The sequence below is a fragment of the Emys orbicularis genome, chromosome 18 (assembly GCF_028017835.1).
Source record: "Emys orbicularis isolate rEmyOrb1 chromosome 18, rEmyOrb1.hap1, whole genome shotgun sequence".
Classification (NCBI taxonomy): Eukaryota; Metazoa; Chordata; order Testudines; family Emydidae; genus Emys; species Emys orbicularis.
In genome coordinates, this window is record NC_088700.1 from 13,058,819 (window position 1) to 13,085,978 (window position 27,160).

General features: G+C 43.1%; 1 protein-coding gene across 1 annotated transcript; it reads right to left on the reverse strand.

Annotated features, from left to right (window-relative positions):
* Positions 1 to 810: 810 nt before the first annotated feature.
* Positions 811 to 25,826, reverse strand: MIGA2 (mitoguardin 2). The gene is made up of 16 exons (XM_065418864.1): positions 25,761 to 25,826; positions 25,347 to 25,590; positions 23,169 to 23,379; positions 21,606 to 21,718; positions 12,547 to 12,664; positions 11,186 to 11,319; positions 9,230 to 9,347; positions 8,417 to 8,517; positions 7,873 to 7,988; positions 7,279 to 7,351; positions 6,177 to 6,263; positions 5,321 to 5,419; positions 4,303 to 4,437; positions 3,292 to 3,345; positions 1,822 to 1,938; positions 811 to 1,035 (listed from the first exon to the last, which is right to left on the reverse strand). Exons 2-16 carry the CDS (start codon positions 25,440 to 25,442, stop codon positions 835 to 837), a joined length of 1,773 nt encoding a protein of 590 aa, XP_065274936.1. The 5' UTR covers positions 25,443 to 25,590; positions 25,761 to 25,826; the 3' UTR covers positions 811 to 834.
* Between the last annotated feature and the right edge of the window lie 1,334 nt (positions 25,827 to 27,160).

Sequence of the window (27,160 nt, forward strand, 5' to 3'; positions counted from 1 at the left end):
TACAGCAAGGCACTCTGATGTATATTGGAGGAAGTATTTATGCATGCATAATCAGGATACAAGTCCAACCCCTTCCTACAACCACCATTCTCAGTCTGCCTATTATAGGCTGCAATGGTATCTCAACGAGAACCCCAGTGAAAGGGTCTAGCTTACAAAAGCAACAACACATAGGGATGAAGGACAAACTCCCTTCCAGCGTCTGTCATTACAAAATCTGCATTTTACTTCCATTCTTTAGTCTTCAGTGCTTTACAGAAGCATTTTTCCTCCCCACAGGAAACAATTATTTCTCTTCCTCTCCATCATATCTGAACGTAGCATTGTATACCATAAAATGTATAAGTTAAAATCAGCAGTAATGTCCACAGAGACATGGCAGAGAAGTCACTTTTAAAAATACCTTCTCAATCGAAGAGGAGATAAGAGCCAAGGCGAGAATCTGTCACCATTTTACCTACCCACCCACTCCCTGCAAGTATCAGGGAACTGCTCCCAGAGAACACATAGTGAAGGGAAGGTGCTTGTCTGCTGTCCCTTGCAATGCAGGAGGGTAGGATCTTGGGCCCAAGCAGTTTATGTCACAACTAAAAGAAATTTTTAAAAAACAGAAGAGGTGGTATAGACAAGAGGAGGTTCAAATCATAAGCCTGTGAGTGGTCCTGGAGCTATTCCAGCCAACACTACTGGCTATAAAATGTAGTAATTCTTGGCAGATCCAGTGATGCCAGGGGATGAATTAGTTTTGTTGCCACTGATCACCACAACAGGTGGTGTAGCTACCTCTTAGAAAAAGGTCTCTTAAGAAAATGGATTTTCTCCCCTAATTGAATATTAGTTGAGCTCCTCCAGGGGTCCATTTTCACTGGACAGTGTCCCATTCATCTCTGGGGTCGTCTCACTACCCAAATATCCCAGGAGGATCTCACTGCGCCGCCGTGACAGCTGCAGAATGTCTTCTGCCAGCAACTGCACTGTTGTGTATCTCACATTGTCCAGGTCAAACATGTCCTTCAAATATTGCACTATCTGGTGCTGCAAAAAGAGGGGGAATGTTTATAGTAAGGAACTGTGCCCCCACCATACCCGAAGTCAAGCAGAGACATGTCAGTTGCCTGGCCCTAGGAGAGTATATTCCATATAGGATTCTGCAAGTTTCCCCATCAGACACACAAAGGGTCTATTTCAGACTGTACCAACTCTCTTGCTAAAGCAACCCTGCCAGTTTCCTGTGAGGTAGGAAATTTTGTTTTAGGAGACAAAGACTGACATCCCTTGAAGAAAACGGGGGAGGGAGGGAGCACAGAGCAGGGTCCCTGGAGTCAGGAATGTGATTGCACTCTGTGGTACTCTCTCATGGCAAATGTGTTGTAATCTTAAAATTTAAGAAAAAAGTTCCACGTTAGGCGGAGTCAAATAAGAATCTAGAAAGAACAGAGACATTTAGAATTTAAGATCAAATATGGGTCCCACATGATGTTAAGCTTCTGGCTGACCTCTGAGTTGATAAGAAATACATTAAAATGGAATATATACATGGGTATCCTGAATCTATTCTGAAGTTACAGATTTTGTCCAGTGTCTCATTTTGCATGTTCTTACAGGAGTAGCATAGTTAGTAGCAAGTTCTAATAAGAATTCTTATAAATCTTATCATGCAGGCTGCTGATTTTAAAAAAGCAAAGACTTAAACCAGATTGTACTAAGCCAAGTTCTTTAGTATTATTCCAATAGAGGCCCTTCAATGAATACCTGGTCATAGATTAGAGCCAGAAGATGGAACAAATATATAAAGAAGGTAGGTACAGAAGGCCAGCTTACCTTGAAGAAACCACAGACCTCAGACAGCTGCTGTTTGGGCCCCAGAAAACCAAAGGCTAGAACAGGACTGACGTGCTCCGATACGGAGTAGAAATGAGAGATAAAGCCATCTGGTACCTGTCATGGGAAAGAAATCCAGATCTCATCTTTGCTCCTAGAGAGAATTTACAAGCTAATCCACTTTACATTAGGCAGCCTCATCTGATAATTGAAATGCATATGTCCGGAGCATGACAAGGCAGCGCTGTGTTACCACGTACTGTTAAAACAGCTGCCACAGTCCACCCCAGAAAGGGCTGCATTTAAGAGGTTGAAGTTGGGAAGAGAAGCTACAAAAGAGACTTATTTAGCCACCCCTCTTGCAAAGTTAGACACCGATCATTCAGATACTTTCAGATCTTACAGGACTTCTATATCTTGCTGTTTTTAAACTGCCCTTCGATGGAGAAAGAAGTACAAGACAACTGAGGCCAGCTATTAGGCAACCTTCATGGTCCTGAAATCGTGCATCCGAAGAAGTGGGTTGTAGCCCACGAAAGCTTATGCTCTAATAAATTTGTTAGTCTCTAAGGTGCCACAAGTACTCCTGTTATTTTTTCAAGATCTCTAATTTTCCATTTAACACAAGAAATTGGATGAAGTAATTTAAGTCCCCCATGGTCTGAATGAATTTTAGTACTACAGCAGGGACCTGGAGAGGCTTCCACATGACAGCACCAGTACTTAATAGTTACCTAGAGCAATACACCTTCAAGGCATTTTACAAATGTTAGTTAAGCCTTGCATCACCCCTGTGAGGCAGGCATTATCCTCATTTACTGACTGATTATGGCATTGTATTTAAATGACTTCACAGAGACCAGGGAGTGAGTGACAGAACTGGATTAGATCAGAACTCATGAGATCCTGACTCTCAGTCTCCTAGGCACATCTGTGATGACAGGGCACGTTTGGAAAGCAGCACAGAGTTAGTGAAAAGGGGAAATACAGTGGGCAAAATCTAATCAGCCAACCAGCTAGCAATGCTGCCAGCAGGGTTGCAGGTAAGTGGTCTTAGTCCATCACTTCACCAAAAAAGAAACAGCCCACATAAAAGGGAAACCACTATTACCTTGGAATCTGTGGCCATTACTATAGTACTGTAGGCAGTGAATATGGAATATTGAGATTTGCTTTTAAATAAGCAAGATTGGAAACTAGAATCATAGGAACTTCAGTAAGAGTGCCTTGGTATCTGGGAGGTCCCTTCAGCAAACGTGTTAGTGGACTCCTGCTGTTTCAGATATGGGTAATAGGACAATTTAGTCTGTTCTTGTAAAAATCTCATCTAGATTCATACTTCACCAGGGTCCAGATCACATCTTGGTGACAACCAGGTGCCTTGTGTTCCTTCCTTCCCCCCTCAGTATCTCCCCCCGCCATCTCTCTCACACATTCACCCACAACACCTTATTTTTATGTTTTACTTACCATTAGAAGCCTCCTCTTTGCTTTCAGAACTGACCAGCAGGCAGTTGCTAGGGCCTGCAATTAAAAAACCCAACATCATTTAATGGTGTGAGCCTTTCCAGAGAACAGGATGCAACTTACCAATATATTGCCATCACTATGGCCTGGAGCATTACTTGTTCCCACCATTCTGCAGCCCTTTACCGGGTAGCAGATAAGGTCCCTGCTAAATTCCAAAGTTAAACTTATGTAAACTGAAAGCATGTTTGGTCACTTCAAATCCATACCAGACCACACACAGTGCTTATGAATACCCCCTAATACCATCCAGTGAAGGAGGCCCCCAGCTACTCCAGAATGCAGATCATAAACAGAATTTTAGTCCATCACTTCACCAGCAATGAAACAGCCCATGTAAAAGGGAAAACACTATTAACTTGTGATGTCTGTGGTCATTGCTACTGTATAGTATTGTAGGCAGTGAATATGGAATATTGTGATTTGCTTTTAAATAAGCAAGATTGGAAACCAGAATCATAGGAACTTCAGTAAGAATGCCTTGGTTTCTAAACAGATATGCTTTTTTGGGCTCCCTGCAGATTAGACAGTCTAAGGTATGCAGGACAGCTAGATCTAAGAAAATGCATTAAGATTCAGGGTTCACTTTGATAGGGTCTCCAATGGAGAAAGACCTGAAAAGCAGTAGACACTGAGCCACCACCCTTCCAGTTGCAAAGTACAGGACTAGGAAGGTGATGTCTGAGTGTCTGCAGTCTACACACATTATTCTTTAGCATAATGTTATTACAGAGAATAACTGGTAAAGGAATGAACCTGCTAGAGACAACACAGATTCCCTATAAATTACTCAGATCTATCAAGAGACTGGCCAATTCCTGTGTTAGCTAGAGGGACAGAAAAATAGGGTTGTTCCTTTAAGAGACTTCTGTGTAATCAGAAAGCCTGATTCTCTTTTTTTGTCCTTATACTAATGAAATAGTCATTTGGAACAAGGACCACCGTTTAACACACCGTCTCCTTGAAGCTGTCTGAGAGCCAGCGGTTGCGCAGGACGGCTAGGACAGAGGAGGGAGGGTTCTCTAGGTCCTCAAAAGCATCCATGAGAATGAAGTCCAGCACAATATCAAAGAAATTCATGCACACCACCTGCCAGAGAACAGACGAGTCACAGACAAGAGCTTATAGAAAGGAACTCAGACCAAAGAGGGACCATCTGAGAAATGGATTCTGAATTCTTTAGTTACAAAAAGGGCCAAATTGACCAGTGGTGTAAGTGGGCACAACTCCACTGATTTCAGTTCAATGGTTTGAAGTTTAAGCCAGCAAGCGTTTGCCCTACTAGTCTTGTGTTAAGGATAAGCAGATTCAAAACCAATTGAAAGCAAATACAGCTACAAGATTTACAACTGTAGTACTGTCATTCAGGAGAAACAGGTTCAGAAAGAATACATGAGTCAGATTTTTGTTGTTGTATTAAGCTATATTGAAGGCAGCTACAGCCCTGGATAGGTATTTTCCCTAACCACTGTGTTACAGGCCTAACTACAAAGCCATTTGCAGAGAAAGTTGGAATATTGGGTACTTTTAGTTGCCACAGTTTAACTTCCTGGTGTTAAGAGCTGGAGTTTCCCCTCCCATAAACTATTGCAAAATAGTTGTAAGTTAACTGCAAAAATAACAGGAGTACTTGTGGCACCTTAGAGACTAACAAATTTATTAGAGCATAAGCTTTCGTGGGCTACAACCCACTTCTTATCCGAAGAAGTGGGTTGTAGCCCACGAAAGCTTATGCTCTAATAAATTTGTTAGTCTCTAAGGTGCCACAAGTACTCCTGTTATTTTTGCGGATACAGACTAACACGGCTGCTACTCTGAAAGTTAACTGCAGTAGCTTTGGGGTCCAGTGACACCAAGTGGTGAGTACCAACGTATTTAATTTAGAATTCCTGTTCACTGTTGGATCCTTCCAGTACATTGTTTCAGGCTTTCATTTCTGCTCTATCTTTCTAGAGAGAGTTCCTCTACAAACCCCTCGTCCTTCCAGCTCCCGCTGAGTGGTTGGCCAGGTGTCTTGCTTCAGTGCGTAATGTAGCATCTCCTCATAGCTTGCCAGAAAACCTTTGGGGTTCTTCATGAGAACAGAGAAATGAGACAATGGGAACAATTAGAAGCAGTATACAGTTTCAGATTACTATTAAGCATTTCTCTAGCCTGTTGATCTGAATATGTCAAAACGATTTACACATAAGCAAGTACTTGCCTAATTTTTTGGCCAACGATCCTTTGAGGAAAGAGAAGGACTTTATTTCTGGAAGGTGTGGTGGCCACAAGACCACCACCACTTGAAGGTTGTATGTTGTACGCACTTGGATACTATGACAAAAGCTATATAAGTACCTACACAGACATCCTTATAGGTGACTAATTGATTCCAGTAAGAAGCTACCATTCATACATTAGCAAGGCAGCATAGTCTTACTGCTCTACAGGTTGGTTTAATGAATAAAAGCCACGTTAAAGATTCCCATTCATTGACCTCTGCAGAACAGATGCACTGAACAGAGTGCCTGATTCCCCTTCCCCCTCCCAATGGGCGTCAGCTGGGAGCCCCCTGAAACACCTTCCCACTAATGAACCACATCATCAGTGATGGTGGCTTTGGAGAGGAGGTTGCATACAGAGCTTCTCCCAGGAAGAACCAGTGAAGAGAGGGCAAACATGGGAACTGTTTTTTCCCTTTCAAGTGGGTGATCACAGTAAGGACAGGGGGAGGGGGAAATCACACGGATTAGCGAGAAATTGGGATTGAGTAATTGTGTCTATGAAGTGCACCTTTGCTCATCCAAGGTGCAACTGAGTTATCTCCCACTCACATGCCCTCCTACCTTCTCAGCCTTTGTCATTAGTCCTGTCACCATCTGCTTTCCAACCTCTCCAAAAAACAACTGGTTGCTCTCATCCTGCAGAAGGGCCTATACAGAGACCAAAGAATCTTTCACTAATTAGGTAAACATAAGTCCTTATTCCACGACGGTGGAGATAGGAGACAACAGGAGGGTTCTTACACTAGTGAAACAAGCAAACGTGGATCTCACGTTTTCCTTGGCCTGAAAGCAGACATGAATTTAAATAGTGGAATCTATTCAGCCCAAGGCAATGAGCTCTGTGAAGTCTGTGCTCCTAGTGAATCTAATGTCTTCGAGTCACTCAGCAACTCCTCATGTCAACAACTGATTATTCGGAGATGTCCTAAAGAAAAAGTATCTAGTCCTCCCTGGCTGGAAAGAGGATCATCACAGTGCTAAGGCTTAAAAAGGTGAGGTGCATAAAAGCAAAACAAAAGGCCACAGGGTGAAGATGAAGTAAAAGACTTCCCTCCTGTAGGAAATAGGCATAGAATGCTGGAAAAGTCTGGGAGTGGCAAGAAGAAAAAAAAAGTATGTGAGCTCTTGCACTATGATGATGCAAGGATCTGGGAGGTACATAGTCACCTTCAGCCTAAAGATATTATTCTGGGGACTGGATGGCTGAGGATAGAAAGCCTTTCACTCCTAGGTCACAGGTGGTACAACTCCAGGCCAATTACCATCAGAGGCTGTCAAGCAGCCTGGGTGAAGCAAGTCTGGTAGTCTCCAGACAGTTCCCAAATAGCCAAGAACTTTATTATAAGAACTGCTATATGTAAACCTGGTGTCTGTCTTGGCTACAAAGCCACATCTTGAATGGGCACAGAGCCTGATTTATCTTCTCACTCCTAGAGTAAGGGTTGAAACACATTTTGGGGAAGGTGTAGGATAAGGGAAGTTTGCTCTGCTGCTTTCTGTGATTTACTTGTTCTGTAGAATTGGAGGACTTCAGTGTCTAGGACAGGCTTGACAGACCCTTTTCATTCACAAGGACAGATACCGGAAGTGACATGTATTCTAACAGTCAGGAAGCCTCTCAAGTGCAGATGCAACAGAGTTCTGATAGCTAGAAAATTCCTACCTGGAAGGCCTGCCTGACACAGTGGAGCTTTGCCAGGAAATCCTGATCATGGTAGCAGCCTAGAAGCTCTGTCCTAAGAGAGGAAAGCAGGATCTTACAAACTCCAGTAACAAAACAAGTCTGAAGAGGCAGAGACCAAGTTCCTAATTTGGGCTCCTAATTCCCTTAGGCTCCTTTGAAAATCTCACTGGGCACTAACTGAAACCACTAGCTCCTTTCATGTAAGCCACTGAGCCACTTTCAGATAGTCATTTTGATCATTACATTCCATGGCTAGATTTGAGCCAACAACCCAGAGGTGAAAGGTGCTGTAGCTCACTGCCCCAGGAAACTAGTAATCTTAGAGTGTTTCTCACAGTATGAGGATGTATCCAGCCTGAATCAAGTTAAACAAACCCAAGCAGCATCTGAAGTCTTGGGCTAGTTAAAACCCCCTTGGAATTTCCAAGCCAGCAGAGAAGGTGCTAAAAAACTTCTCTCTCAAAATGGTATTCTAACCCCAGTGCCAAGCCCCTACTAAGTAACCTGAGGAGTTCATACCTCTAGCCAAAGGAGACTTGTCATATGGACTGAAGACTCCTTTTAGCACCTCACCTTAGTGTTCTGCATGAAACGCTCCCTTCTTTCACCAACTGTAGAGCTTCTTCGTATGCAGCTGCTGGCTTGGAAAGCTGAAAAGGTATTTTCCCAATCTGGAGGGAGTCAATGAGCTGCAGAGAAAGCAGAAGAGGTCAGAAGAAAATTTTTGTTATATCTGTGCAAATCCTGGACTTCAGAAACAAGAGATTAGAGTCCATCAGTTTGAGAAGGCATTGGTATGCGCCATTTCACACCAAGACATTCAGACATTACTGGAACTCCCATTCTGATTGGATCACAACTTCCTTAGCCCCAGCATGGTCCAATTCCTTCTTCTACTACATCTGTAGTACAAGCCATATTAGCAGGTGCTGCAGCTGCTTTTACAGTACTTGTCTAGCTATTACTACATGCCGCTAGATGAAGTAAACACATGGCCATCTTCATACTCTCCCCAGCATTAGGAACATGGCAGAACCACCAGCATGGGCAAGTTCCCAATGCAGCAAATTAAGTAATGTTCGATTGGTTTATTTACAAAGGATAGAGTTTGAGTCACCTCTGCAGCAGAAAAGAAGGAGTCCTCAGAAGTCAAACTGTCTTCGTCATCTGTCCGAAGTCTCAGTGACCCATCTGTCAGGGGAAGCATGAGAGTTCTCTCTGGAGGGGGCAGAAAAAAAGTTTATGTTTAGCACTGTATCTCTAAAACTCCATTCCTCCCACCCAGCACACTTTTCCCTATATGCAAGTCTTTATGTGGCAGCAGTGCCCCTTTGTGGCCATCTTGAAATTCCTGGCACTTCCTTGACATTCTCAACTGAAGAGATTTGGCTGGCCTTTAGGAGAGAGGCACATGGTACATGAGGTCTATTAAGAAATAATATGGAGCTAAGCCAGTGGCTTCCAAATTCAAATACTATTTTCCACTGAAAAACTGTATTCTTCTTTAAGTCTTTCTCCCACCCACTCTTATCTACTACTAGGAAAAGAAAAATGGTCTCAGAACTAGATTCATTAGTTTCCTCAGTCTAGCAGGCAAAGACAATTTGAAACCTGGGACCAGCAGCTGGTAGACTACAATGCATTGCATGTTTCCACTGCTGTTGTTCACAGGTTGCACACAAGTTAAGGTGTTTTATCTCCTTATCTGTCCATCCTATAACACCATTACACTCAAACTCTGTTGTAACAGCCACCTCTATCCTGCCAGAAGGAATTTGTTGAGGCCTTGGCAAATAAAACATTAGAATTTCATGGAAAGGCTTGATACCCATCTCCTATTAAGGCTGTATGGAGCTCAGGTCTACTCCCTGGTGTGGCTGTAGCATATTCTCATGGCTGCACCTATAGCTGACTCCCAGGCCCACCTTACCCAGGTCTAGCAGCATGCTGTCGGAAGGGAGCGTTGACCCAAATTCTTCCTGAAGGTGATATGCCCGGTGCAAGAGAGATTCAAGCTTCTCTGCAAACTCCTTTTTCTGGGACTCCTGCTTAAACATAAGCAGACACTATCTCTCAATAGCCAATTGTGCTGCTGACATAGCACAACTGATCACTGTTAGAGATGCTTACAGCAAAGTACTGAAGTGAAATTTTGCATCAACAGTTATGATTTACCAATTATAGTTAAGTTAATGAACTGAACTAATTACAGATTCACTTCAGGTTAAACTTGCAATAAAACTAGGGCAGCTTGTATGCAATCTACAACTTTTTCCTTCTGCTGTTTATCCATTTAAGAGGAAATAGTACATTAGCCTATCACCTGTAGAAACAGTTATAATGGGCTATCAGTCACAAGGAAGAATTCAGTTATCTCAGTCTAGTCTCAAGTAAAGGTTTGTTCATTCCATAAAGCCTGTATTAGTTTGCTCTGTTCTCAGGTCAGACACCAGAATAATGCAGATCAGCTTCAGTATGTTATTAGACAGGAGTGAAGTCTGCTGTTAGCACAGTTGTGTAACATCAGTGAGTGGGTGAAAGAAAAGCTTATACAATGTCTACCTTCATTATACTTTGCTTAGATCTTCACTTTCATAGAGATCTAAGCCCTCAGCTAGAAGAGTTAAATAAAACTACCAGATCTGTTTTGATTATGAAGCAACTCTCAATTTAGCTGTAGAAACACAAAGGGACACTTCAAGCACACACAGCAAATATCAAAAAGAATCCAGATTTGACTTGCATAAACATAATAGAACACAAAAGATAAACATCCCACACAATGAAGACACCAGGTTCTGTTTTATAAGAAGGGTATCTCACATCAACATCCCTAACTTCTACAAAGTTCATAATTTGGCCTCTTTCATTACCTGCAGGTACTATCTCTTTAGCTATTTAGTCACCACTAAACTTTTCTACTTTGGGTGCACCCTTTTATAAGAGCCTTTCCCAGCATGCTCCCTCCTATGGTAGTTGACCCTTTAAATCTGGGGGAGACAGCCAGCTGCAGCCTTAGACTGTCCATTTTGTAGGTGACTGGATAAGCCGGCAACTCTCTTCTTCTAAGTGAGTATTTTGGCACATATTTTCTCTTAACTTTCCCTTTCTCTAATGGCTGAGAGAGTTGTCCAGCCTCACAAATTTGTTTTCCTCTAGTAAGACAAGTGTGCAACTAGTTAGCTTTTCCATTTCAGTACAGTTCAGTACAATCTTGGCAACCAATCTAGCTAGACCCTCCATTTTAAAGGCATTAAAAAGAGAAATAACATTGGACCAGACAAACTATTCTTAACCTAGTTTGTTGCTGTATTTAATAATAATTAATAATACATAGCTCTTTGTTAACACTTTTCATCTGTGGATCTCAAAGTGCTTTACAAAGAGCAATATTATCCCTATTTTCCAGATGGGGAAACCGAGGCACAAAGAGGGAAGTGATTTGCATAAAGATACCCAGCAAAGCAGTGGTGGAGCCAGGACTTGAACCCAGGTCTCTTGAGTTCCAATGTAGTGTCATAGCCACTAGGCCACACAAGCTATCTTGTTGTGTTCTTTTCCTAGCAATAACTAACTCTGAAGTTTGACAAAGAATCTTCTGGCATAAGTCACTGAGTTTACAATTGGTGGAAAACTCACTAGGAAAAAGATTTAGCCAAAAATGTTGGAGAAGCATCCTTTCTAATTCCAGCAAAGCTATATCACGAAATTACAAGTGGTTAAGGATGAGTCCTAGCCATAGCAGATACTCCCTTGTCTAGTCCACTCTCCTCCAAACTTGCTTTTCAATGTTTAGTCTCCTACTGATGACCTCCCGTTCTCCCATCCAATCTGGCCCTCACAATGTTCACTAGATGGATAATGTAGAGGAGAGGTTGGTACGTACCTCAGGCAACTCCTCAGACATAGTTTCTTCATGTTTTGTGTTGTCCCAAGAAACTGGAGTGCTAGTGTTGTTTCTCTGCCTTACGGTCAATGCCTGCTCCCACTTCTGCAGCGCCTCCTCAAATAGCTCCATCCCTGGCAATGCAATAAAACATAAGCAGTGAAATCAGTCACTTATACAGCAAAAGGATGTAGCAACCAATAAGATGCCTTGCTCATTTGTGAGAGTAGAGTGAAGTCTCGTCCCAAACCATTTGCAGCCTAAACCAATAGAATACAGTAACTCCTCACTTAAAGTCGTCCCAGTTCATGTTTTTCGTTGTTACATTGCTGATCAATTAGGGAACATGCTCGTTTAAAGTTGTGCAATGCTCCCTTCTAACGTCCGATTGGCAGCCGCCTGCTTTGTCTACTGCTTGCAGGAAGAGCAGCCCGTTACAGCTAGCTGGTGGGGACTTGGAACCAGGGTGGACCGGCAGCCCCCTATCAGCTCCCTGCTCCCCTAAGTTCCCTGTGCAGCAGCTGCCTGCAGTTCAGCTGTGTCCCTCCCCCCACTGCCATGTGCTGCTCCTGCCCTCTGCCTTGGATCTGCTCCCCAAGACTCCTGCTTGCTGTGCCGGGGGGGAGGGAAGGAAGAGGGGGGCTAATGTCAGGGTGTCCCCCTCTCCCCTGCTCCTGCACCCCGCTTACCCCATCTTCCATAGAGCAGGTCTCAGGACTGAGGGAGCTTGCAGCAGCTGCGGTCTCAGCAAGCTGATCTAATTAACAAGGCAGTGTACTTAAGGGAAATGCCCATATCTCCCTCCATTCCTGCTGCCTTGCAGAATGAGAGAGTTAACCCTTGAAGGCTCAGCCAATTGCTAGTTAATCATGTAGCAGTAAGGGAAATATCCCACCCTCTGACTCCTCAACCAAGCTTCACAATCAGAGAGAGAGAGAGAGAGAGAGAGAGAGAGAGAGAAAATGTCCCTGGAACCTAACCCCCTCATTTACATTAATTATTATGGGGAAATTGGATTTGCTTAACATCGTTTCGCTTAGTCGCATTTTCCAGGAACATAACTACAACGTTAAGTGAGGATTTACTGTACAAGGAAGTAACAGATATTTCTTTCCCTTATGGAGGTTGTCTCATTTGGGTTAGGATTCAATGAAACCATCACCATTCCTCATCCAAGGAGAGGAAATTGATTTCTCCAGGTGAACAACAGTTTGTTGGTGGAACAATGTTGATGTTAAGCACAGGAGGAGACAGTGTTCATATCTGTTGGTGGAACGAGGACCGAATGAACATGGAGACAGTACTCCTACTCTCACAACATAAGGGATTATTCTTTCAGGTTAAGGTTAATTTTTGTTTACCTTGAATATAGAGGTTTTCAGCACTAGAGTCGCCAGCTGCTCCAGGATCTTCCATCGCTCTCGTCTCCCAGGGCCCTGCAGATGCTGGTGTTGGGCTGGAAGAGTTCACAGCCACTATCTATCCAGTGAAGAAAGAACAGCAGCTCCTTTTAGAACTTCCTTCAAGTATGACGTAGACATATGGTGTAGACGCGGCTAGGTTGATGGGAAAATGCATCCATCATCCTAGCTACTGCTGCTCAGGGAAGTGGATTACCTACAGCGATGGAAAACCCTTTGTCTCTGTAGGAAACAGCTACGCTATGGGGGCTGTAGCTGTGCTGGTGTAGTGCCCATAGCGTAGTCATGGCCTCAGTCTCTCCTGCAATTTTCAGGCTTGTTTTCAGTATTCTCTTGCTTTTCCAAGGTGAAAATACTGAAGAATGTAGATGGCAGGGATATCGGTGCTATGCAATCCAAATCCATCCTAGTTCTGCGTGTCCATAAAGTTTAGTGCAAGACATTGGTGCTCAAGAGCTACTTCACAGGGAGCTGCAGAGGGCCCTAATGCTTCGGGCCAAGTCCTAACACAACAGACAAAATCCATTCACAAGGCAAAGAGTATCACCCTCCTCCCGCCAGGAGCCTGATAACCTCTTTAAACATACATAAGAAAGTAGTGTTCGTACAATACTCTCTACCTGACCCCACTCACTGGCTTACAAAGCAATGACAAGCCAAGCTCACTTTGGGGTATGTCTACACTTTGAGCTGGGGGTGGGTGATTCCTCAGCTTAAGGAGATACAGCTGTACTAGTCGGGATCAAGCTAGTATGCTAACAACAGAGTGTAGCTGCAGAGGAGGGGCTAGCCACCCCAAGTACGTACCCATCAGAAACCATAGGCACATATGATTGGCTCCATCTCTGGAGGCTTCAAGATCTAGTCTGGGTCATTGGACCTGGTTACTATGGGCTAGGAATTGTTCTACTGAACTGGTTTAAAACATGCTAATAGTTTGGCTTCTCAGTGTGACGGGCCAAACTATGGAATAACAAGGCTTAAAGAACATGCTTTACTGCAGGTACTGACCTAGGCTAGAAGACTTAACATATTTTGTTCACACATGCTGTCTGACCAATGGTTGTTCCAAGCTAATTTCCACAACTGTACTTAAGCATAGCTTAAATTTGGCTGCACAGGTATATGTCCTCGAGCTGGGAATCACACTCTGAGCTCAAAGTATAGACACATCCTTAGCGTGCTTGCCTGGAATGCTGGCGAGGGCGATGAAGAAAGGGGAGGAGAGAAACAAGGAGGACACCAGGACTGTTGCTACAAGAAGGGGAAGGGAGGCATTTGTCCTATTTTGCCAAAAAAGTCAGGACATCCTGGGCAGGACTTAAAAAGGGGACTGTCCTGGCCAAAACAGGACATATGGTCACCCTAGACTGTAGTAAGAGCTGCCCGGGGAGCTGTGAGGCGAGAGCAGCCCCCAGCCCATTTCCCTGCCCCCCAGGGCGTGCCATCCAGGACAAGTAGAGGGTCCAGGGCTCCTCACAGCAGCCCAGATTCCCTGAGCAGCTCTTACCATGGCCTGACTTTTGGCCAGGAGGCAGGGCCGTGGGGGGCAAGGGAGGAGCAAGGGGCGGGGGCCCGTGATGGGGGTGTGGGCCCCCCAATGTTCTTTGTGCCCAGGGCCTCAATAAATCTTAATCAGCCTCTGTAGGTGGGGGCTGAGCAGAAGCAAGAGACACACTGTTCTAGGTCTTAGTTCAGTGTGCTGGGCTAGTGCCATAAAAGCATTTTAAGATCTGATACTGCAAGCTATCAGGGCTAGGTTCAAAGGCTGTAGGATACGGACATTGCATGTGATTGTACAGCAGTTGTTTCTAGCCAGAGCAAGTCATAAAATATGAGATTTTAAAATCACTTCATTTTGATTACCACTTTTCTTCCCCACATGCAATTCAGACCTGATTTTAGTTGCTCATCTCTCATGAACCATTATGTTACAATTTGTTTTGCATTACTGGAACGTAGGGATTCCAGGTGGTATGATGCACTGCTGCTCTAGGGGACACTATGTGAGGAGGAGGAGATGATCTTGGGGATACTGTATGGTGTTTTAGAGAAGCTGATTCTGCTCTCCTGTCTTCAGAGCTCAAGGATGGAGTTCCAAGAGCCAAATGAGTTGGAACTCACCTCAGCAGTTTAAGGATAAGGTCTCCTTAATCCCAGGGTTAAGAAAACCAGAAAGAATGATCAGTATTGCCCAGAGACTGGCTAACACTACAGTTCCATGGAAATAAATTTAATCCTGAACTTCTGGAGGATGCAAGGAAAAAGACACAGGCTGAACACTCCTGGGAACTTACCAAGTATAGAAAGGATTTAGCAAGAGTCTTGAAAGACTTTTTGTCAAAGGGAAGGGGGCGGGAGGTGGAGGAGGAGTCAAACTTACCAGAATTTAGGGTATGTTTTTGTCTAAAGTGAATTCTCTTCTCTCTCTGAACCTACACATCTCTTAAATCAGCTTCTTACTATGTTTTCTAACTCACCCCGTTGGTAAATCCTGATTTACAGAACAGCAGAATAGCACTGGAGAAGTAACTAGTACGAAGCATAAGGGGGAAATCTCAGCCCCCGCCAAAAAAAGGCTAGAGAGCAGAATGGCTCACTTGTTTGAAGAGTACTTGACTGTACATGAAAAAAACATAGATTCAGAAGTAGCTCTAACTATAAATCATATGTTTTACATAAGAACATAAGAATGGCCATACCGGGTCAAACCAAAGGTCCATCCAGCCCAGTATCCTGTCTGCCGACAGTGGCCAATGCCAGGTGTCCCAGAGGGAGTGAAGCTAACAGGTAATGATCAAGTGATCTCTCTCCTTCCATCCATCTCCACCCTCTGACAAACAGGCTAGGGACACCATTCCTTACCCATCCTGGCTAATAGCCATTAATGGACTTAACCTCCATGAATTTATCTAGTTCTCTTTTAAACCCTGTTATAGTCCTAGCCTTCACAACCTCCTCAGGCAAGGAGTTCCACAGGTTGACTGTGCGCTGTGTGAAGAAGAACTTCCTTTTATTTGTTTTAAACCTGCTGCCCATTAATTTCATTTGGTGGCCCCTAGTTCTTATATTATGGGAACAAGTAAATAACTTTTCCCTTATTCACTTTCTCCACACCACTCATGACTTTATAGACCTCTATTATATCCCTCCTTCGTCTCCTCTTTTCCAAGCTGAAAAGTCCTAACCTCTTTAATCTCTCCTCATATGGGACCCATTCCAAACCCCTAATCATTATAGTCGCCCTTCTCTGAACCTTTTCTAATGCCAGTATATCTTTTTTGAGATGAGGAGACCACATCTGTACGCAGTATTCAAAATGTGGGTGTACCATGGATTTATATAAGGGCAATAAGATATTCTCCGTCTTATTCTCTATCCCTTTTTTAATGATTCCTAACATCCTGTTTGCTTTTTTGACTGCCGCTGCACACTGCGTGGACGTCTTCAGAGAACTATCCACGATGACTCCAAGATCTCTTTCCTGATTAGTTGTAGCTAAATTAGCCCCCATCATATTGTATGTATAGTTGGGGTTATTTTTTCCAATGTGCATTACTTTACATTTATCCACATTAAATTTCATTTGCCATTTTGTTGCCCAATCACTTAGTTTTGTGAGATCTTTTTGAAGTTCTTCACAGTCTGCTTTGGTCTCAACTATCTTGAGCAGTTTAGTATCGTCTGCAAATTTTGCCACCTCACTGTTTACCCCTTTCTCCAGATCATTTATGAATAAGTTGAATAGGACTGGTCCTAGGACTGACCCTTGGGGAACACCACTAGTTACCTCTCTCCATTCTGAAAATTTACCATTTATTCCTACCCTTTGTTCCCTGTCTTTTAACCAGTTTTCAATCCATGAAAGGATCTTCCCTCTTATCCCATGACAACTTAATTTACGTAAGAACCTTTGGTGAGGGACCTTATCAAAGGCTTTCTGGAAATCTAAGTACAATATGTCCACTGGATCCCCCTTGCCCACATGTTTGTTGACCCTGGTACTGATGTTAGACTTACCGGTCTGTAATTGCCGGGATCACCTCTAGAGCCTTTTTTAAATATTGGCGTTACATTGGCTATCTTCCAGTCATTGGGTACAGAAGCTGATTTAAAGGACAGGTTACAAACCATAGTTAATAGTTCCGCAATTTCACATTTGAGTTCTTTCAGAACTCTTGGGTGAATGCAATCTGGTCCTGGTGACTTGTTACTGTTAAGTTTATCGATTAATTACAAAACCTCCTCTAATGACACTTCAATCTGTGACAGTTCCTCGGATTTGTCACCTACAAAGGACAGCTCAGGTTTGGGAATCTCCCTAACATCCTCAGCCGTGAAGACTGAAGCAAAGAATTCATTTAGTTTCTCTGCAATGACTTTATCGTCTTTAAGTGCTCCTTTTTTATTTCAATCTTCCAGGGGCCCCACTGGTTGTTTAGCAGGCTTCCTGCTTCTAATGTACTTTAAAAACATTTTGTTATTACCTTTTGAGTTTTTGGCTAGCTGTTCTTCAAACTCCTTTTTGGCTTTTCTTATTACATTTTTACACTTAATTTGGCAGTGTTTATGCTCCTTTCTATTTCCCTTGCTAGGATTTGACTTCCACTTTTTAAAAGATGCCTTTTTATCTCTCACTGCTTCTTTTACATGGTTGTTAAGCCACAGTGGCTCTTTTTTAGTTCTTTTACTGTGTTTTTTAATTTGGGGTATCCATTTAAGTTGGGCCTCTATTATGGTGTCGTTGAAAAGTGTCCATGCAGCTTGCAGGGATTTCACTCTAGTCACTGTACCTTTTAATTTCTGTTTAACTAACCTCCTCAGTTTTGCATAGTTCCCCTTTCTGAAATTAAATGCCACAGTATTGGGCTGCTGAGGTGTTCTTCCCACCACAGGAATATTAAATGTTATTATATTATGGTCACTATTTCCAAGCAGTCTTGTTATAGTTACCTCTTAAAGAAGTCAAACTGCATTTAAATTGCATTTCTATTGTAGATGGAGTCCACTTACCCTGATTTGCACAAAACTGAGCCCCAAGGTTTTGAGTCCAAATATGCTAGAGAATATATCTGCTCTGAAGGCTGTCTCTGAATAGGTCCTGCACTCACCATGTTTCAGAAGCAGGAATGGAGTCTGTCTGGTGTCTCTCTTCCAGTCTACCTACTATGAAATGACTGCTGGTGAATGTGAGAGGGCAGAGCCTGCCCCTGCACTTTAGCAGCCTTACAGGAACCTACCACCAAACAATGGATTAGTTTCCCCACCCTGTTCACCATAACAAGGTGCGAATTTCTGAAGGTAAGAACAGAAACTGCTTCACCCACCATCCCCTCCCCATCTTCAGGTCCTTTGACTAAAGCAGTGGTGTCCTTGGTCCACAGAGGAGATCTAGCCACCTTGCCTATGCAGATTCTGAAGAATCTCCACTTCCATTTAAAAAGTGGTTTCTAACCCTCAGGACTGTAAAGAAATAACAAAGCCTTCCAAATGTGTCCCTAGTATTTAAGTGCAAGCCTGAATCCACAGGCAGCCTGAAACAACTACTCTAAGAAGTGTGAACTCCCTCCACACCACCCATTAATCTTGTTAGGCTGAAAACTTGACAGCCTAAGGACAGTACTTTAAAGGCCAGAGTTAGCTTTATCATTGCAGATCCTTTTGTCAGATGCAATGGGGAAGGAGGTGGAAGTGAAGCCCAGAGTGTGGGAACTGGGAGTTACTGCAGAGAAGGAAATGCAAAAGGAATAAAAGGAAAGAAAGATGCAAGAGTGGGGAAGGAAAGAGAGAGAGAGACACAGGAGATGGAAAAGAAAAAGGGCAGAAACAGCAGCTGTCTTAAAATTGAACATTTTCCCCCCAAGCAATGCTAAATGTGACAATAGGGTACGGAACTAATACATAATGATCCCAAGTAAAAGTTTAATTACTACATAAATTCAGATTCTACCTTTGATCTCTATGCAAACCTCCCCCTGACATCAGTGGGAGCTGAGCTGTGAATAGAGCCGAGTATGTGATCTTAAATGTATAGCTGTATCCATGAACCAGATTTAAAAATGGAATTCAGATCTCCCCTCAAGTCAGTTTGATATTGCTAGGTTAGAGGCAAATATATACCACTTAGAAACTCGCATTCATATCTCTCACAAACATCAGAAGTGGATCTTGAATTGGTTCTGTATTCACCCATTACAGAAGTGTTTCACCCTAAGTTTCCAATAAAATAGGTCAAGATTCCAAAACTAGCTTTCAGTGGGAGAATCCTGCTATTCTCCCCCACCACACAATCAAATTAACTAGCCCAATTATTTGGGAACAGTGCAGTCTGGCAACATGGGAGGGAGGTTTGTTCCCACCCATCCTTTCTCTGAAACCAAGAATGTGACGTTGTGCAGTCTACATGGTTTTATAAAAACATGATAATAAGTGAATATAATGTAACTGGGATAGTTTTATAAAAAATTTGATAATAAGTGACTATAATGCAAATGGGATATGCTTTGTGCAAAAGGTCTCTTGTAAGGTATCATTACAAAGCTCATAATCTACTGAGTGTGATCATCCTATTTGTAGAAATGTACCACTCTTGTATCTAAAACTAGAAATATAAAATGCAACTCTGAGGGCCTATTGTAATTATGTAAAGTGTGGGCCATTAATGATGGTTTGGAATCTTGATGACTCCCATTGTCTGCAGATGGCTGTTTACCTGTGAGTCTCCCTGTATGTGTGTGTGCTGGCAAGTGAGTAATGAAGTCTTGCAGTGACATGTGATCATGTCACCTGAACTGGAATCCATCTTTAACCTGGTGCTTTTCCAGTGAGGGGGGGGGGTGGAAACCCAGAGGGACAAAGGGTTCCCGCCTTATGCAAAAGATATATAAAGGGGTGGAAGAGAACAGAGAGGGGGAGGAGCCATCATGAAGAATCCCCTAGCTATCACGTGAGCTGCAACAAGAGCTGTACCAGGGGAAAGAATTGTGCCCAGGCCTGGAAGGTGTCCAGTCTGAGAAAAACTTACTGAAGCATCTCTGAGGGTGAGATTATCTGTATTTAGTTTGATTAGGCATAGATTTGTGCATTTTATTTTATTTTGCTTGTGACTTACTTTGTTCTGTCTGTTACTACTTGGAACCACTTAAATCCTACTGTCTGTATTTAATAAAATCACTTTTTATTTAGTAATTTACTCAGAGTATGTATTAATACCTGGGGGAGCAAACAACTGTGCATATCTCTCTATCAGTGTTATAGAGGGCGAACAATTTATGAGTTTACTCTGCATAAGCTTTATGCAGGGTAAAACGGATTTATTTGGGTTTAGACCCCATTGGGAGTTGGGCATCTGAGTGCTAAAGACAAGCACACTACTGTACGCAGTTTTCAGGTAAACTTGCAGCTTTGGGGCAAGTAATTCAGACCCTGAGTCTTTGTTAGAGCAGACTGGAGTGTCTGGCTCAGCAAGACAGGGTGCTGGAATCCTGAGCTGGCAGGGAAAACAGAAGCAGGGGTAGTCTTTGCACATTGGGTGGCAGCTCCCAAGGGGGTTTCTGTGATCTAACCCGTCACAAAGAATACCAGGAAATGAGAGAAGAAACACATCCATGGGAAAGAGGGAGGCTACCCCGCACCCCCATTCCTTCAGTTTGCTGCTTAGCCATTGGCTTGGTAAAGGGGGATGGAGCCAGCTCACTGTCTGATGTGTGCCCCCCATGCCTTGCCTATTTGAGCTAACCCCTGGCTGTGCAAAAGCCTTTTTTTACTCACTCTCCAGTTAGCTGTGATCCATGCAACATAACACAAAAATCTGGCAGGGGTATTCCCACCCACCCTTTCTCTGAGACAAAGAAAAATGACCTGTACATCTATTTGGTATCTTCTGCTGTTGGCTGGGCATGGGCAAAAAGATGGAAAAGTCTTGAGCTATATAACCAGTTCTTGTCCTATGGATGGAGGGAGAGGCTGACAGGAGAACTGAAGGAGTTAGTGTGGAGTTAGAAAATTAGATTTTACAAACGAAGGTTTTACAAACTCGCTGCCTAAATCTTCCTATGCTTCAGCTGGCTTGGTAGAAGATCTAACGAGTAACTTCCACTCAATGCCTTATCTACCCTGGCAGTTTTCAGGAAGTCTCCCACTGTTTCACAGCCCCACTCATGGGAGCACTAGTGTAGACAGGACGCAGCATCATTTAGACCTGTTCGGAGCAGAGTTAGATAACACAGCTATAGAAATGCTGGCAGCCAGACTGCACTAGCAATGGAGCTACACTGCTGGGAGATCTGACAACTGCCAATGTAGACCTAGTATATGGTATAAGCAACATCTAAATTTTTAGCTGTCTTTTTTGAGCCTGTCTGCACTGGGGAGATGTTTTAAAATCGCTTGAAGACATAGTATAGACCCAGTTTTATGAGGCTTAAGGTAGCCTGACCTGAACCATTTTTTTCTGGTCCAGGCTACTTTAAAGGGCCTAAAATAGGGTCTATGCTACAGCACTAAGTAGTTTTAATGTTGGTTAGAAAGTTTCCATGCAGAAGAAGGGCCCTAAACGTCTACACTTTGTACATAAGTTGCAGTGGCGCAGGCTGCAGTGCTTATGTTGAACCAACATCTACTCTTTCTGCTATAAAGCTCTCCCTTTCTTACCTCAGTCACTGGGGACATCCCAAAATGGCCAGGTACAGTATCACAATTGGTTTTTAGCTCTGGCTGATCTCCAATCAGTAGCCCTAAAATCATATTGGAATTGAAGTTTGGAGGGGTGGGGAATAAAGCACACTGGTAATCAGAATGATGGAATTTTAAGGGCCAATACCTCAACCTGCAGGGCTACAAAAGCTCTGACACAAAACAAATTATTTTCAGGACAAGTAAATTCCACCCACTCTACTAGTTCTGGATGAGTAATAACAATCTTGTTAAGGGTCAGCAGGTAAGTGTGACTCCTTCCTCTGCTGGCTAGAGCAGATAGCAATGGTGTTAGGGTCTCTTACCGAGGCTAGGCTGTGGGAGGAGCAGGAATGCTTGCTTGGCTCAATGGAGGAAATCCCGCTGAGTGTGTCATTGCTCTTGCTGCTAGGACTTTGTACTCTCTTGTTGGAGTATCCTGGAATTGGAAGGGTGGTAAAAACAAGCCTTTAGGTCTTCCCACTCTGTTTACAGCAATCAGAGAAAGGAACCTATGCAATCAGATGTAGTGTTGCTCACTCTAATCTGTCCTGTGCTGCCCCAGGTTAGCACCACTGGAAGCAGAGTCTCCAGAAGGCTGCTGAGAGGGCAGTGCCATCTCCAGAAGAATCAGTTCTCAGTGGGGTAAAAAAGGAAGCAGTCACAGAAAAATCTGGTTCAAAGCAAAATGGCTTCATTGCAGTCCTGGATGATGAGGGGAACTGTGATTAGTTAGTGACAGGGCATAGATCTGCTGAGTTAAGGGATGTGCAGAAGGAGGAGGAAGCGTATTTCTAATAGCTACAGCTGGGAGTCAGGGTTCTATTCCCTCCTAACTTGCTTTGTCACCTTGAGCAAGTCACTTAACCTCTGGCTCAGTTTCCCCATTGAATATGGAACTATGAATACTTATTCACCTCTTTGGATGAAAGGACGTACGCAAGTGAAAAGTGTTATTGGAGAAATATTAGGCATCAATGCCTCACATCTCTTCTGCCATGTACAGTGCTAAAATAAGTAGCGTTAGTGCAAACACAACAGCAAACTTGCCAGTATACAGCCAGCAAACTTGCTTGACTTCATAATTAGTGTTTTTATAGAGTTTCATAATTTCACAGTGCTGTACAGACAATACTTAATCCTCAAAACACCCCCTGCGGTAGCTGGGTAATTGTTAATCCCATTTTACAGATGGGGAACCAAGAGAACAATGAAGGGACTTGCCCAAGTCACACAGCGAGTTAGTGGGAAAGCTGGGTTTAAAATACAATCTCCTGACTCCCAGTCCTGTCCTCACTCCTCCAGACTACACCACCTCCTTTACTGCTTCCAAAGACTGCTAAAGGTGATTTCAGGGCAGCGCTGCCAATGCCCATGCTTTGGGCAGATGACATTAGCAATTTGTCAGAAACCCACTGCCACACCTAATAGGCATCAAATGGAGCCAATCATGGTCACCAAGATCAATACACAGATGTGGGCTGTGGGTCACTGCATGCATATAGCCACACACATCAAGTGAAAGTATTACACAGTGGGGTCGATAGTCTCCTTTTGTGTTAAAGTTGATGGCAACAGCAAACCTCACTGTAAACCCCTGCAGCCAGTTTTCAATCACTTGTGCTCTAGGGTAATGATTTTGCGTGTTCTGCTAGCTAGTCTGCATTGTGGCTCCTATTAGGCTACCGTCTGATTAGTTTTGCCTCCCGGTCTCATTCTGCCTCTGTATAGTGTTTGGAACTACTTTAACAACCTGATCTACACATCTGCTTGGAACTACCTGGGCTTCTGTCCTATATTTTTCTCCTCCCAGCCAATATTGCTTACACAAAGGTTCCTTTAACATTACGTTGCATTGCCTCCCCAGCATCTGCTTTTGCAATACCAACCTTTTTTCACCGAAGGGACCTTCTTGGTTGGTAAAGAGGGGGCAGGGACTCCTCCAGGCTTAATGCCACACTTTTCTGGGGTGATCTGTCTCTTTCGACGTCGACGCCGCTTCAGCTGGTGTGCGGCAAGAGCTAAGGCAACTGTCCCAAGCGCTGTAGCAAACAGCACCTTCCTCAGGCCTGGGGAGAGTCTCAGCTGAGAGAAGACAGACTTTAAACACAAGAGATATAAGAGAGCAACAATGTAACACCACCCATTTATATAGCAGTTTTAATCCAGGACAGCTAGGACCAAAAGGCGCTTTACAGGCACTGATTTACCCACCAGTGAAATATAGACATCCATGGGGTAGAACACAGTAACTGTTCAATAGTGCCCAGCAATGCTAAACTCTTCAGGACAAGATGTGAAGGAGAGAATATCTTATCTGATAGACTGCAGATAGAATTAGAGTCCTGTATGATTTACAAGCAGTTCTCTCTGTATAATCATTTCAGATGAGAGCTTGAAACCTCAGGGGCTGCCTTCTCTATGTGGATATTAAAGATCCCATGGCACTTTTCACAAGAAAAGAAGTTTGCCTCAGCGATCCTGCTCAAAAGTTTGTAGGTCCAGACTAACAACCAGAAGTGAAATCCTGGCCCCACTGAAGTCTATAGCAAAAACTCCCATTGACTTCACTGGGGACTGGATTTCACCCCGGCACATGTAAGTTACACTACAAATGCTACAAATTATTTTACATCCACCTAAAGAGGGATGGGGAGTGGAGGGGACGATATACATGTCCCACTACAGAGTTCTGAATGAGTTCCATCATTTTCCAGGCAGAGGTACCCAAGACATCGTTCTGAGGACTGAGAAGTGGTAGATGGCATGTCCAGGAAGCCCTAGGCAGCTGGGAGGTGGGTTAGGTCTGGGCCATTTCAGGCCTGATCTAAAGCCCAATGTAGTCAATGGAAGTCTTCATAATAAGATCTTAAATACATGCAAAATAGCAGTACATTTATTATTAGGAAAGCACTTACTGTAATACTTATATGCGAGACAGTTACTGTTATTAACCTCAACTCTGAATTTCCTGATTTGGGGGCAGTTAGTCTTATCCCTACTGTTGCATTAGTATATTTTTCCATTTATGATAATCATGTTTAACAAAAACAAAAACTATACCTGAGTGTCTCTAAACTAAAAATGACCCAAAGGTTCTGCTTGGTACAGAGAAAAGTGGGGTGAATAGCATGCGGCATTAGCAATTTTGGAGTTACAACAGTGTCACCTCCATAATTATAACCCCCACTTTTTCAGATGTTTATAAAACTAGCTGTTACACTTTGGACTAAAATTTCAATTTCTACTTGGCCAAAACTTGGTAGAATTTTGAAAATTCAGTACAATTATGATCAGCCCAACAAATTATCAAAATTTGTTGTTTCCACAAAAACTCTGTCTCTTGGAACACAGAGCAATATACACCGAATGTTCTCTACAGAGCAGTTTCTGTACAGTGCCCATTCTTTTCCCCAGCATCTAACCATACTTGCCTGCAAACCCTCAATTTTCCTGCAACCCTTCCCTACTTCACAGCTAAATTCCCCTCTCTGTTCGATACCTATGTGGCCCCCATCGCTGCAGTAGCTGAGTACCTCACAATCTGTAATGCACTTATCCTCACAACACCCCTGTGAGATAGGGAAGTGCTATTATCCCCATTTTACAGATGACAAACTGAGACACAGAGAGGCTAAATGACTTGTCTAGGATTATGCAGGAAGTTTGCGGTAGAACAGGGAACTGAACCCAGATCTCCCAAGTCCTAGATTATGGCCTTAGCCAGTGGACCAGCCTTCTTCTCAACGCCCCCCTCCTCACTGCCAAACCCACCATCAAAGCTTCCCCAACAAGTGTCCCTCCTTCCCTCTCATCTGCAGGATGCTCCCCAAGCCTCCCCAGATGACACCTGACCTCTTGTAAAAAGCCTCTATTCCCGATTCCTTCCGCAGTCCCTCAAACAAGTGCAATCACCCCATAGCAACCGTTAAATCCTCCCTTTCTCTTGCCCCAGCACCACCCTGTTATTTCTCATCACCCTCCAAAACAACTGCTGCAAACAGCCCTGTAAAAGAAAACTCCAAATAACTCTGCAGAAAATCCAGCTGTTTTTTTTTTTTTTTTACCTGCCCAAATGTCGTGTAAAGAAACACAGGGATTTCTGCCACTGTCATTGCCAAGGCCTGGATGATGGACATTCCCTCCGTTCTCTGAAAGGCCATGTCTGAATGAGGCTCAGAATACGCACAGGAGTCAGCGTGTGGGAAGGACCCTTATGGGAACTGCTCAGAGAGTTCACAAAGAAATCCAACTTTGTTTCAAAATGTGCCTTGGGATTCCAGAATCGGTCTCCAATTGTGAATTTTCTCTCTGCAAGGAATAGGAAAAAAATATGGTAAATAGTAGCAAGAACAGCACAATCTCCTCTGATAAAGAAATTTTCGTACAACGCATCTGAAGGCACATTACAATCCATTTAAAATAGCAAGACAACTATAATGGGATAAACCACAGAAAAGAGATATGAAGCTTATTCTTACAAACAGTGATGTCTGCCTCTCAAACGAAACAAGGATGAGAATTCCCAATCCAAGAAGCTCTGGAGCTTGCGACCCCAAAGATTTTTAGACGAGATCAATGGCCCAATCTACGAGGGACAAGGAAGTATGTTAGCTGAATGGCTTTTATAGTAGTTCAGGGTCAATTGGTTTAAATACAGTTTTGCTGGCCAATGTGGACAGCAGCCAAGTCACATTACAGCCAGATTGAAACAAAACTGCTTTAGCTCAGGCACAAAACTAAGCTACAAGAGGTTTGTTTATTTTTAATAGAATATAATTATAACACTTTTTGGCCACATCCACAGTGCCCACCCACCCGCCAGTTCAACCACAGTCACATTTAGGCTATGCTTAAGTACAGTTGTGGACAAATTAGCTTTGAACAAGCATTGTTCAGCCAGCATGTAGAACCAAAACGTGTTAAATATTATAGCCTTGGTCTGTACCTTGACTAAAGCATGTTCTTTAAATTTGGTTATTCCATTGTTTGGCCCCTGTCTCACTGACAAGCCAAACTTGTCATGTTTTAAACCAGTTCAGTAAAACAATTCATAGCCCATAGTAACCAAGTCCAATGACCTAGACATAAGATTTTAGAGCCTCCAGAATGCAGCCAATCAGATTGGAAGCTGAGTTATGCAGAAGTATAGCTTTTAAATGCAGATGAAAGTGAAAAGTAGGAAGGGTCTAGAATACACAGGTCCAAACAGATAGAAATTTTTTCCATGGCAACAATTTTGTATTAAATAAAAAATTTAGTCAATATATAGATCGAGAAAACAACTTGAGAATTTGAATAAATGCAGGACTTCAGTACATGCATCTGCTAATCCATGGAGTGATGGATTACAGCAATCCAGCCTGCAAGTTATCAAAGCATGGATTGCCTTCTCTGCATTGCCTCAGAGAGCACAAGCCGAAGCGCAGTGGTGTTACTCGGACTGTAAAAGGAAAATCTGTTTGGAACAGCACAATGTGACCTTCAAATGGCAGAATTAGATAGAAAAGAACACCAAAAATACTGATAGCAGCAATGAAAAATAATAACTGGATCACAATTGTAACAACTGCCTAAGGGGCAACAGCATGTAATGAGACCAACAGCCAAAAACTGCCTTACTATTTTCAAACTTTAAAAAATTATCTGATACCCAACTCTGGAGGCTGGTAACACAGGCAATAGCAACACATATTGCTTCAATTATATCAGCAGAGAAAGCAAAAGCAAAAGCAACAATGTATAGGAAGTTACGTATTTTCTTTTATCTAGAACTCTACTGGAATGTCGTAAGTTAACAAAGAATGCAGTATACCCTTTCCATCCCTCCTGGGCTGTAAGCTTAAGGCAATTAATATGCCTTTTGAGAAAATTAAGGATT